The 13,904-nt window shown below is 41.9% G+C and overlaps 1 protein-coding gene across 4 annotated transcripts in view; it reads right to left on the bottom strand.

Moving 5' to 3' along the window:
• RPRD1A (regulation of nuclear pre-mRNA domain containing 1A) overlaps positions 1-8,147 on the bottom strand; it is a 43,656-nt gene extending 35,509 nt beyond the window's left edge. For 2 of the 4 annotated variants that reach the window (XM_071454969.1, XM_071454977.1), the window contains exon 1: positions 7,843-8,147. In XM_071454969.1, the coding sequence (XP_071311070.1) occupies positions 7,843-7,993 (151 nt within the window). In that variant the 5' untranslated portion in view covers positions 7,994-8,147. The remainder of the gene's footprint in view (positions 1-7,842) is intronic. The other 2 variants (XM_071454984.1, XM_071454961.1) reach the window with 2 other exon arrangements.
• Between the last annotated feature and the right edge of the window lie 5,757 nt (positions 8,148-13,904).

Below are 13,904 nucleotides of genomic sequence, written 5' to 3'. Positions count from 1 at the left end.
GTAGATTTCATAAACTTGTGCTGCTCACTTTCCATATTAAAACCCGATGATAAAACAACACACCTCCTATGTTTCACATAAATCAGAGTTCTGACACCTAGAAAGTTTTGAATTATTCAAAGAGAGAATGTCAGAAAACACATGTTGTCTCATAGGCATAATCAAAAAGTACCTAAAGTCTACCAAAGATGGCCCTGCCCCCTCTCTCAGTTCTTAAATAAACCCAGAATTAGGATTCAAAATCTAATGAAGCAGGCTGTTCCCCATCCTATGTCCTCTGGAACTTCATGCAGGATAGGCCCTTATCATCCATTTCACCAGAAAAAAAAAAACATTTTTTAATCCTCAATGATGTAACCCATTTGTGAGACACCCTAACTTTTTTCTTTCCAATAAACAGCCAAATAAATTGGGCTGGCAAAGACATGAGATGGATACACAGTGACATGAAGTCGGGTAATACTGACTCTCACAAAGCCTAGACACTATCTATTCACTGCAGTAAAAGATTGATGTACCATATTTGGTAAAAGCACCCTAAACCACAGAAAGTCACTTTCAGGCTTATTTCCCCAAGTATTACCTTTTCAGCTTCCTACTACAATTCAACATAAACAAAACTGTGCAGAATGAACAAAAATCCTAGACCCACTATTAAGCTATCTGTCTTTGGTTGAAAATTTTAGTGTTCTACCCTTATTATTCACAAGGAAAATTGTGAAGTAAAATTTAATTCTTCTTGCTGGAAGAATGTGCTGCACAAAATTCCAAAGGTAAAAATTATGCATAGTCTTGAGAAGTGCTCCCTCTCCTTTCACAAATTTCAAGACTTACATACTGGTCTACTGGCACTCTGCCTTACACATGAGACTGAAGGTAACCTCTGGCAACCTGAACTGAAAACATTCTATTGCTAGCATGACTATAAATTGACTAGTGATGTCTGAAACACAAATTAAACTCAGAATCAAATAGATCTGTTTTGGAGAAAGAACTATGTTAGAGCATCTCTCTTCAGTAGCAGTGAAATTCACCCTCCAGCCTGGGGTATTGATAAATCTCAGAACATCAAAATGGATCAAACAGACAATTTTGGAGGTCCTCAACACATGGCAAGGCTAATAGCAAAAGCATTCCTACTGTCAGAAGAAAATGAAAAGAGAAAACCTGTAAGAACCTAGGTTGAAGAAGGATCTGAAAGACACACACTGCAGAATGCACAGTGTTACAAGTAGCCATCTCTGTACCAACAGTACCCTCTGCAAACACAAAACTGCCAAGAAATCATCCGTGTTGGATTGAGTCATCTTTTCAGAAGCTCTGTGCAGTGTTCACATAACTCCTCTGCTTGTTGCAGCTAAACTCACCATGTAGCCACCAAAGTAGCTCCCTGAAGCGCTGGATTCTGAAGTATTTTAATACGTCAACAGTGCTGGTTGGTGTAAGAGCCATATTATGCACAGTACTCTTAAAGCATCTTCAGTCAGAATACATGAGATTGGCACCTTGCAAATGAAACTATGTCTGTACCAAAAATGTATCTGACATGTTTAAATGCCAATGAATATTCTTCAGATAATAATGACATTTCACCAACAATTAGCATACTGAGATATCTGTAGTGGAGACAACATTATCAAGTCTTAGTTTTTGGCAATTCATTCTTCTCAGTAATGCATTTTTGTTAGCCCATTAGGTATGCCTGGCTCTCTAGCAGCTCAGTATTGATGCCTGACATTATTTGCTTTAATCCATAAGACTTAGAGAATTCTTAACACTGACAAGCCACCACTTTAGTGCAAGTAACCAGCATTTTACCCTGAAAGGCAATAAATCAGTTGTTTTCACCAAGATTAGCCCTGACAATCAAAGTCAGCACAATCACCTGTCTTCTCCAGGTTTACCTCCTGCATTTGAAATTGAGCTCCCATCAAGATAGCTAGAAACATGCCCATTAGTTTCATGATGTTTTACACCTAGAGCCAAAACATATTTGCTATTGTAGATATACTAGAAGAAACTACAGAAAAGCACACAAGCATAAGAGATTTCACTTACATCCCACTACAGAGTGTACAGACTGACTGAGCATCTGAAAATGTTACATCAGGCTGTGGCCTTCTGCAGGCCAGCTCTGCTGTGTCAACTGACCTTGAAGGAAAATACCACTTAACAGAAGGGTTTGAAACAGTAAGCATCAGTATGTTAAAATCTCACAAAAGTTATCAGCCCTAAACATTTCATTAGCATACTCAAGTTCTCTAGTATGGATTCAAATAAAGACTTTGCTAAATTGCTTTTGAATTAGTCTGTACACATGCACAAGAGTTTATGAGTGCCACCACTCCTCCCAAAATCTCTGGGACACTTTCTCACAGCATGCTTCACCCCTTTGCAAGAGGAGCTCATGACATCTCTGTAAATACCTGACAAGTTTTCAGGCTTTTTATTACAAGACCAAACATTGTTAAGTCAAGCAGCACTGAAACTTGAGTACAAGATCACTGATCCTTAACACTGTGGAGAGCTAACGTGGGTTTTTATGCAAGCTGATTAAGCAGAGCATCTTTGGTAATATGACTCTAAAAAGCCTCTTGAGAGGCTGCCACCAGAAAAGACAGTTTAAAGACAACATAATCCACAAAAGGCACATTGTACAACAAGCCCTTAACCTTAAAATTCATTAACCTTCTACTAAGAAAAGGTTAAACTAAGCATTCTGCCTTGTGCAGTCACCTGGTGAATTAAATTTACCAAGGTTTGATAATTGCCATGTTTTCTCTTCAAAGAGGGAAATGGGATTGCCCATTGAATGTGTTCAAGGTTTGAGCGTCCAAGTATTTTGACTGGGTTTGGAGACTAGTAACAAAGGGAACACAACACAGCCACTGCTGGGAATAAGGCCACTAGCATCAAATTACCACAGGAATGCCAGAAAGCTGGTCACAGACCAAGGAAACCATTCCAACATAATTACACTGCAGAGGCTTCCCACTGCACTTAGTGCACCCTGAACCACCTGAACATATGAAACAAACCAACTCCTTTCATTGCCTTACCTGGCTGGTAAAATGCCGAGATGGATATGAATCAACTGCAACAACAGCTTCAGGATGATAAAAACACCCTACACTTAAGTTTTCAGAAACAGAATGGTAAAAGACACACAGGTTTGACACTACACAACCCAAATATAATTGTTTTAAATAAAAGGCTCTTATATTGCCACTCTGCTGCTCCTAACTGCAGATCATTTTGTAAATCATGTACACAGCAAATAAGTTCCCCTAACTAGACTCCACAACACCCATTCATCTGAAGTTTTGCCTTTTTGTTGCCCTCCAAACCTTTTGGTGTGGATGAGAAGATTGATGTGGGCATAACCAGTGAAATCCAAAAGCCATAGCTTTGCTTCTTTTAAATAAAAGAAACCAAAATTATTTATTCTCTCACATTGGAAAATGGCATTATACCACCACTAAGTATAATAATCTTACAATCACCAGAAAGAAAAGATTCCTTCTCCTGGCAGAAAAAACTACTCTACATGGTACAGAAAATAATTGCTTTAATCCAGGAACTTGTTTCCTGTGATCCACTTCTCATCTCCAAGTCAATATATCGCAACCACTTTTGGCTGTAATTGTGCTCCAAACTAGCTAAGTATTAGAGTAGTTCAGATGTAGTACAACTTTCAAATCTAATGCTTAAAGTGTTGCTAGGCCTTCTCAATTTACTTACTAAAATCCTCTATCTTCCAAATTTCAGCAGCTGCCACAACAGCCAGTACCTTCAGAAAAACATATTTCATCAATGCAACAGCTATACTGGATGAGGACCCAAGCAGCAGCATATGTCCCAGTAGCAGAAGCTGTAGACAAACCATAAATAAGCAAAAAAGATGTAGCTTCTTACACCACTGAAAGATTTCAACACCAGGAAAAAAAAAACAAAGAAAAAACATAATAAACTGGAACAGCAGGTGAGCTGGAAGAGTCAAGCACTAGAAATACATCTCCCTGTAGCAGCCCAGATGTACCTACACAACTGTGGCTCTCCTAAAGGCAATACACAATGAGTCTACTGACCTAGATAAGCTGTGCAGGGGAGAGAGTGATCAGTGTGACACGGGTGGGGTGACAGATAACAGCCTAAACAAGAGGTCAAGCGATTAAGGAGGATGGGGGATGATCACCATCAGTTTCTGTTACTGACTTATCATTGAGATGCTGTGTGGGCCCTGAAGAAACAGATACTCGAATCTGAAATTAGGTTTAAAGACAATACAACAGTGTCCTGCAAAGAACCAAGACTTGGACATGATGATCCTGTGGGTCCCTTCCAACTCAGAATATTCTGTGCTTACTAAAATATCACTACAAAATAAATACTTAACAAGTAACAGAACTGAACCTGGAAAAGGTAAAAGAAAATGAGATGACAGGAAAAGATTCATATGGACAACTAATTGGAACTCAAAATTAGTCCCCTATTACAAACCTTTAGCAATTTTGGGTTTTCTCCTTTGAAAAAGAACACATTTTAACCAAGTACAGCAAACTGCATATGAAGCCTACTGAACAGGCAGTTACTGTTCACCCTTGAAGGCAGATCCTTTGAATTACGAACTGAAATTTTTAATTCAAAAAATGAACTAACACGTAGCAAATCTCTACAGTTGCAGAGCCTCCTGAAAGCAGGGAGCAAAAGATGTATGCAAGAGAACATACCTGACTTGCAAACAACAAAAAATAATTCTCAAGAGACTCCATCTCAGAAGAGCCTACTCAAAGGTGTTTCTTCCTAAGGGGTTTCCCATCAGCCATTCAGTGACTGCAGGCTTACACAACAAATTTGTATATTATGCCACTACTCAGTTTAAAAAGAAATCCTGTAAGTCATTCCCTTTATGGATACACAAAACTACACAGGGTTAAATGGGCTCACCAGTTGCCTCTTTAAAATGACTGAGGTAATCACAAGTTAATTAATTAGTACTACTTAAATACTGAATAAGCTTATGACTCCCAAGTACTTAACTATTTAACTTTGAGAATTACATTTCATACCTCTGAAATCTAGCTGAAGCAGGATCATTTCCCTCTGTACACGCTTTTCAAGAAAACCTGCTCACAAAGGCATATTGATGATCCATAGGGATGCCAGAGTATGGGACCTGACCACTGCCAAGTAATCCAAATAAACAGAAAGTCACTAACATTTTATGCTGTCTAAATTATAGGCAGATTTGAAAAGCTATCTTTTCACCTCTAGTCCAATGTGGCATAAAGAAAAAGATTATTTGAAATATAGAAGAATCAGAACCAAACATTCAGGAAAGAAAGAGCTCTGATCTTAGGACTTTATGAATAGCTAGAGACATGTTCAGAAAGGCTCATGAAAGCTCATCGATGCAAATGATCTTTTACCAAAACTGAAAGCATCCAGAAAAAAACAATGTCATTGTACTGTGTTCAACCCAACTAGTTATACAACGTTCCTGAAAAGCAGTAGGCTGGAAGGATGGTCTGGAGAGGGGGGTGACAATAAAAAAGGGGATACAATGAAAGGAAATAAAATCTAGAAAGGCAAGGTTCAAGGTTCCAGGACACTACTGGCTAGCAGTAACAGCTGACAACGTCAATAATTTTGATATCCATATTCCCCAAATAGAGGTAATTTTCCTCTCAGGTAGAAGAGAAATCCTGCTTCTGTGGTTTGAATGACAGGCAAGTCAGGAGCCTTAGACTTACTCTAGTTATGGCCTCACTGCCAATATCCTACTTTGTGGTGTTTTATGCACTCACTTCACCACAGGACAGTTGTTTTCCTCTCGTCCTTCCCATGCTGTCTGCTTAGATGACTACTTCCACCTTTGGGGATTAGGCACCATCTTACAAATCTGTGCAGCAATTAGCCAGAAGTTAGTATCAGGTAAATGCAAGCTAGCATTTATGAAGCTCAGCTATTATAAGAAATAGGAAACTAAAATACATCCTGTGTATATTAACTATGGCAGCTTTAAATGAAGCTTTTGATCTTCCAAAACGAAACATTTCACATAGGCCTAAAAGCCCAGAAGGGTCAGGACCCTGAAAGCAGCTAAGCTACTCCTAGCACAGGCAGAGTTTCACATATGCCTTCCACAGACCCCTGAAGGTTGGCATCTGAAGAGAGGTCACACCAAAATCTTACTTTGAAGCAGCAAAATCAGGACAACAACTTCAATAAACAAAACAAAACCAATTATGGCAGTTATTCTCACCTAAAGCTCAAAAGAAGGTTGTTATCCTTGCCTCTCAATACCCAGGTTTCAAAGATTTCATTTCTCCAGTTAGTCAACCAGCACAAGAGGAAAGTTAAAGACTGCCTATTAATATCACAGATTACTATGAACTAATATTGTGCATGATAATTAAGATGAGCAACCAAAACTCTGTGTCTATTTAAATTAGTTTAAGATACCTTCCTGGTATCATTCAAAACCCCGAACAGTCATGTTAATGGGCCCACCACATTTCACATTTCTGGGCTTGATTAGAAGGCCCAGAAATGTGAAATGTTTCAGACACAGATGGGAGATCTGTTCATTTGCTCCTGGATCAAAAAAAAGCAAGCCTGCAACTAACACAATGAAAATTGTTTATGTCCCAAGATGGAATAATGTCACCAAGTCAGTCTTCCTTCAGTCAATACAAAAAAGAATTTTACTCATGCCTCAAAGTTCAAAAGATAACAAATCCCAGAAAAAGAGTATTTTAATAAAACCACAGTAGCCATATTACATGAAACTCAGTGTTTCCTTCCTCTTTCCTAAGTCCTGTAATGGGTTAGTACTGTTTTCTGCTTAGTCTAAAAGATTGAGCCTTCTATTTTTCCCATTGAAGATCCACATATTAGTGAGGCTCCAAAGGAAGCTACTACAAAACAGCATCATTTTGTAGATCGAAGGAGAGTTCCAGTAAGTGAGTTTTCTTTTTCTTAAATGAACCAACTTAAGATCAAGTTATTATCCAGTCAGGTCAAATAAACCCTCATATGCCATTTCTCCCTTTCACTCCCTGAACCACAGTCTATAGCTGCAAGTTCTTTCCTGTTAAATGGAAAGCCACATTAGCATTTAAGTCTGCACGCTAATCACAGCTAAAGAAACTTACGTTTTTATTATGTTAATATTTTTATTAACCATCTGGCAAAACCAGGAAGTAAAAACCACTCTGGATACATTACACTGCTTTTCCCTCAGTGTATTCCCATCCTCATCTGCCCTACAAGAACAGTTTCTGGAAAGGAAACCTGAGTAGACATGGAATTCAAATAGTATTACAGCTAACCATCACAACAGACGATGACAAATAATACGCAAAAAGGCTCCGTCTTGAAAGAGCTGTAATTAATAATGACAACAAAAAGCCCTAAAACCCTGGCTCGCCGGATTCCTTCCGGTTCCCCACTTTCCTTTCTCCTTAAAAAACGGGAGATAAAACACAAGGGGCAGCGTCCTCAGAGACATCTCTTTATGAAGTGACGGGTAAATGGGAAGGAAAAGAAAGGAGCAAGAGAAGTGGAAGGAAAAAAAGGGAGAAGAAACACCTGCCAGCCCACGGTCACCGAGGAACGGAGACCCGACGTTTCGCGCTGGCCCCAACAGTTCCGCTCTCCCCAGGCGCTCAGGCCTATCCTCGCTCTCTCCCCGCCCGCTTCCCCGGCCCCGCAGGCCGCGCAGCCCCGCCGGACCCTCCCTCTCCCCGCACTCCGAAACGGGGGCCGCCGCCGCCGCCTCCCGCCCGGCCCCGCCGCCCCGGGGCGCCTCCGGCGGGCCCTGCCCGGCCCCCCGCTCACCTTTGCGCAGCTCCCGCTCCCACACGCTAACGATGAGCGCCGAGTGCTTGCGGTGGTGGATGAGCCACAGGCTCAGGGTCTGCACGCTCTGCTGCGAGTTGCTCAGCTCCGACAGCTTCCGCTCCAGCGCCGCCTCCGAGAACGCCGACATCGCTGCACCGCGTTGGGCCCCGCCGCTCCGTCCCGTCCCGGCCGGGCCGCGCTCAGTCCCCGCCTCTCGGCCCCGACGAGGGAGGAGCCGACGGACGACTCCCAGCCCTTCCCACCCCGGCGGCAGCGCCCAGCGCCAACAAAATGGCGGCGGCCGAGGCCCGTGGGGAGCCGCGCAGCCCCGCCCCCTCCCTGCCTGCCCTCACTTCCGGCCGAGCGCGAGCTCGCGCTGGGGCGGGGCCGTGCGGGAACGGGATCTCTCAGGAGCAGGGTCAGTCTATCAGCGTCCTGCTCTGGAAAATAACATAAAAACGCAAATGTACATTTGCCTCCAGAAGGCAAACTAGGCCTAACGGTTTCTTTCACCCAGCAGGTTAAGAATAACAGAATCGTTATGGTTGGAAGGGAGCTCTGGAGATCATCCAGTCCAACCCCCTGCCAAGGCATGGTCACCTGGAGCAAGTTAGACAGGAATATGTCCAGAAAGGGAGACTCTGTAATCTCCCTGGGCACCCTGTTCCAGTGCTCTGCCACCCTCACCATAAAGCAGTTCTTCCTCAGGTTGGAGTGGATCTTGCGTTTTATTTTATGGTCATTACTCCTTGTCCTGTCACTAGGTAACACCAAAAAGAATTTGAGACCATCCTCTTGGTACTTGCTTTTGAGATACTTGTATGTATTGATGAGATTCCCCTCTCAGTCTTCCTTTGTCCAGACCAAACATCCCCAGCTGCCTCAGTTTCTTTTCGTAAGAGAGATGCTCCAGCCCCCAAATCATCTTTGTGGCTTCCACTGGACCATCTCCAGCTCCTCATCTTCCTTGTGCTGAGGAGCCCAGAACTGGACACAGCACTCCAGATGTGGCCTCACCAGAGCCAACTAGAGGGCCGGGATCCCCTCCCTCCACCTGCTGGCAGTGCTCTTCCCAATGCATGACAGAATCCCTCTGGTGCCGGCTCATGGTCACCCTGTCACCCACCAAGACTCCCAGGGCCTTCCCAACAGAGCTGCTCTCCAGTGCTGGTACTTGGGGTTCTTCTGCCCCAGGCACTTCCTTACAATACACTTGGGTATATGGTATTTCACATCTGCAGGTAGACACATACTCCACAAAGGTGTCTGGCCTTTCTAAAAGCTGTCTTTTTTTATTTTCGATTTCTGACATTACCAGTATCAGTGACAGAATTCTACTGTTCACTGACAAGATTGTGTGCAAAAATGCTTTGTCTTTGTTTTTGCTCCATAAAGCTTCATTGCATTCTTGCTACTTCTGCTACTTTGGAAATAGTGAATAAAAATTACTGTCTGCTTACCTTTATATTCTTTTCTATATTTTTTTTTATGTCATCTTCAGTCATTTTTCAAGGATTCTCTGAACAGGGAAGGTACTCTGTGCTACTTAACATGAGTAGCATTCCTGATCTTGATGTGAGCATTTCTAGCCTTCCCTGCTGTCCATCTGAAAAACACTTGACATAATTTCTTACTTTAAACATTGCCAAGTGACTGACAATTTCAGAGAGCTATCTGCCTTAACTCCTAAGGTCTATCCTGAATCCTGTTTCTGTAGCTAATAATCATGACTGCAGTTGTCAATATTTTTCTATAAAATTGCACGTGTATTAATTAGAAAAATATGCATATGCCTTACTCTTAGGACATCCTGACAATGGCTAACTATCCATCCTTAAAATGGAACATTCCTATGACCTTTTATACACCCAGTTTGTCCTCATCAAACAATAGAACGCTAGTTATGAACAAAAATATTTGTGGAGTATTTTAAAGAATCATAGAGTGGGTCAGGTTGGAAGGGACCATAGTGGATCATCTGGTCCAACCTCCGTGCTCAAGCAGGCTTATCCCTGAAACATGACACAGCATTGTGTCTGGACAGTTTTTGAGTATCTCTAGTGAGGAAGACTCCACACCCTCTCTGGGCACTCTGTTCCAGTGCTCAGTCACCTGCACAGTAAAGTCCTTCCTCATATCCAGGTGTAACTTTCTGGGCATCAGTTTCTGCCTGTTTGCTCTTATCCTGTTGCTCAGCAGCACTGAACAGAGCCTGAATCTGCCTTTTTGGCACCCTCCCTTTGGATACCTACAGATATTGATGAGATCCCCTCTCAGTTGTCTCTTCTCAAGGCTGAACGGGCCAAGTTCTCTCTGCCTTTCCTCAGAAGAGAGATTTTCCTTAATCCTTAGTCCCTTAATCACCTTTGTTGTCCTCTGCTGGACCTCCGTGTCTCTCTGGTAGTGAGGAGCCCAGAACTGGAAACAGCGCTCCAGATGTGGCCTCACCAGGGCCGAGTAGAGGGGCAGAGTCACCTCCCTTTGCCTGCTGGCAATGCTCTTCCTATTGCACCCCAGGACACCATTGGCCTCTTGGCTACAAGAGCACTCCTGGCTCATGGACAGCTTGTTGTCCACCAGGACCCTCAGGTCCTTCTCCACAGAGCTGCTTTCCAGCAGCTCAGCCCTCAGCCTGTCCTGGTCCCTGAGGTTATTCCTCCCCAGGTATTAAATATTAGACCCCGAATATTTCGGGGTGTGTCCTGCCTGGCTTTGTCTGGCCTCGCTGCTGGACCAAAGGCTTCAGCTGTGGTGTTTTCATCGCAGAGATACCTTTGGCCAGCTGGATGCTGCAGCTGGACACTCAGAACAAACCCAGGCAAAGTAGGAACTCAGTTTACCTCTGGTGGAAAAGATTGAAGTGGCAGTGAAGAGAAAAGAAGCGGGTTCTGTCATAGAGTCTTAATCCAGAGTCTGATTTCAGCATGGTAGACCTCTGAATGTGGTAACAGCTCCCAGACAGACACCCAGCTGTATGGTCTCGTGTCCTTTTAAGCCCCGGGACAGGGGGAGGGAAGGGACAGGTGAGGGCCAACCAGGTGTGAGGAGGGGAAGGCTCAAGGGAGATAGATGCTTGGACAGGCCAATGAGCCCAGACCTGAGGGGCATCTGCCAACCACACGATGCCCTGCTGGAATGTTAAGATTGATGGACAGCTCTTAGGCAGGAGGGCAAAAGGGGGAGGGGGAAAGGTTGGCACACCTGAGGGGGTTGGGATAGGTGAGACAGGAAACCACTGCAACACTCAGGTGCAGGACCCTGCATTTGCCTTTGTTGAATTTCAGAATGTTCCTCTCTGCCAATGTCTCCTGTCGAGGTCCTTCTGAAGAGCTGCACAGCGCTCTGGGGAATTGGCCACTCATTACAGCTTTTTTTTTTTTTTTTTTTTTTTTAATTCCTATCCCTATTTCATATCAGACATTCAGGGAAGGTGTCCCAGTGGATTGGTTTTGGGCAATTTTCCTAATATTTGTTCTCAGTGAAATCTTCGCTTTAAACAAAAAACTTTGGTGAGGGTGAGATGGGAATGTTAGGAGGTTTTAATGTGAATTCTATTTACAAAATCATCCATAGAATGAGTGATTTGGGGGGAACTAGAAAGGATTTTTCAAAAATGCTTTTGACAGAGAAATTGAAATAAGTTGCACAGATCCCTACAGAATTTCTTATTCACTGCCTTTTGATCACCATGAATGAAAGAATCTGTAACATACTGCTATTTTTGCTATGTACAGCAGAGGACACTCTGGCATTAAATGGAACTGACCAGTGAAGTAAAATTAAGACAGAGCTAGAGAGCAAACATGGATGCATCCATTAGAAAACTGAAATATGAATGGTAATCTAGTAACCAACACCCAAATAGCATTTCTTGGAGTCATATGTATTCTGATGTTAGCAGGAGAAACTTTTGAGCAACTATAGAAAAAGAACTATTTCTTTCACACCTAAGACTAGAAAGTTTGCAGCAACAAACAGTAAAATTTATATGGTGAATCAAATAAGAAAAATGAAGAAAAGAAGGAAATTGGTAGAGAATTTTAATAATGTTTGTAAAAATGTTTATTACTCCTTCCTCTGAATCTTCCCAGATTATCAGAACATTTTACAAAAAAAAACTCCTCTGAGATTGGTATTTTTTTGAAATAAATATATTTGAATACTGGAAGATTTACCTTCTGTGTTATATATACTGTATAATAAACTACACTGCAAAATAGAGATTTCACTTTTCCCATAAAATTTTGTAATGCATTTTAAAATTGTAATAATAAGTATTTACTTCGGTAAGCTAATTTAAAAGCTATGCTTTATCCAATCAGTGAACAGAAATCGGCCATGAGGCTTCCTCAAAGCAAAGTGACTCTCCGACAGGAAGCAAGCACAATGGAAGGTTCATTTGTTGCAGAGCTTGGAAAACCTCAGCTTTCATTCAGAAACAAGTCCTACATTATTCACCTGCCTTTAAAATTTCACCCAGACCCACAGGGGCGGAGCTGTCGACAGATGTCAAGTTTTCTCCCGCCCATTCCTGTGTTCAGACTGCAATAGCATCTTCCCCCTGAATTCCTAAGAACAAAGTTCTGTACTGCTTCCCTTCTGTCAGGATAGTCCGCTGTGTTCTCCTGCTCTGGGAGAGAGGAGCCACGTACAAGCGTAAGACAATAACTGTGAATAAATTACTCTTTGGATGTTTTTGTAGATCATGGTACTGCGACGCTCTAGTTAGGAGACGTAATTATAGCCACCAAGAGGTCGTACAGCACTCTTACTTTATATACAGGTTGCAGGCTTTTGTTTCTTATCCTTAGTATTATTCCATGCTTCACTGGAGTTTTTTAGGAACTCTTATTTTACACTACTACACAGAGCAGTAAAACAATCTGCGTATATAATGGTTTCCTAAACATTGCTCATCAGCTATGTGGGACTTGAGTTAAAACCAGCTCTTGCACCAGAACAGATCAGATCTTTCTCTGTATGAGCCTGGCATTTTCTCATTTTAAACTTTGTTTTGTATCTCTTTCTCAAATAGTCTCACCCAGGAGATGCAATAATATTAAAGGAAAAATGAGATTTCTCTAGTTGTATTTCCTGTCTGAGAATTTATATTAGTCAGCACACCAATCACTACCTGGATCTCAAAAATACAACACTGGCAGAGCAGTTCTTTTTTAATCTTCCAAGTGTCTGGTCCATCAAATATAACCATTTCTGAAGTTTCATATTTAAAAATATTTTTCCATCTTTCATGATATGTTTGTGCATCTCACAGTCCAATGCTGTATAAATGTTCCTACTTCCTTACCCCAATAAGAACATGAAAAATGGAGATATGCAGAAACAGGATCCTGAAGTATAACTGTAAAGTGACTCTTAACTGAGTGATGGTAATTCATCTGAGTCATTTATTCAGAAACACTAATCCCCATTTTTTTTGCTTGAATAACAAGAGGACATATGCCTGACAGAAATTAAAAATAAATATATCCATTTATTTTAAAAACCCAAAAAACAGAACTGCCCAAAAATGAACATTAAGAAGTCCTGCAGGAGGAGAACAAAAGAAAGCTTAAATGGAAGGAGGAAGCCTTCTGAAGTAGCTTAAAGGAGCTGCCTGCTGGAGCCAAAAACCCCAGGGTGATTAATCGTGCTTTTACATGAGTTCCTGCCACTAAGCACTTCACCTTTTAATGTAATTCATTAAAGACAGGAATTATTTGCTATTTAGGAGATTAACAAAAACCACTCTCTGAAATATGTATATATGATCCAGCAAAGCATGCCCATATATCATGGGGAAAAATAGATTGAACAATCTGAAAAAAATATGTCCAGCATTTCTATGATTTCTTTGGCCCTCTGTGGAAATGTAAAAATGTTTGTGGGAAGCCTTCCTTTTCCCTAAGTCAGGCATTCAGCCAGACAGTTATGTACATCCGGCTTCTTCATCATTATGCAATTAAGTGAAGTCATTCTATGTAAACATCCACTGTGATTAATATATGGATGCAATCAAGTCCCAGTTTTTTTTGTAGTAGAGAGTGCTGTAACCAAGC

Source organism: Agelaius tricolor, unplaced genomic scaffold, assembly GCF_023055355.1.
Source record: "Agelaius tricolor isolate 1412-34295 unplaced genomic scaffold, bAgeTri1.0.p SCAF_2, whole genome shotgun sequence".
Lineage (NCBI taxonomy): Eukaryota > Metazoa > Chordata > Aves > Passeriformes > Icteridae > Agelaius > Agelaius tricolor.
Note: the sequence above shows the minus strand (reverse complement) of the source record. Positions and strands in the feature narration are given on the sequence as shown.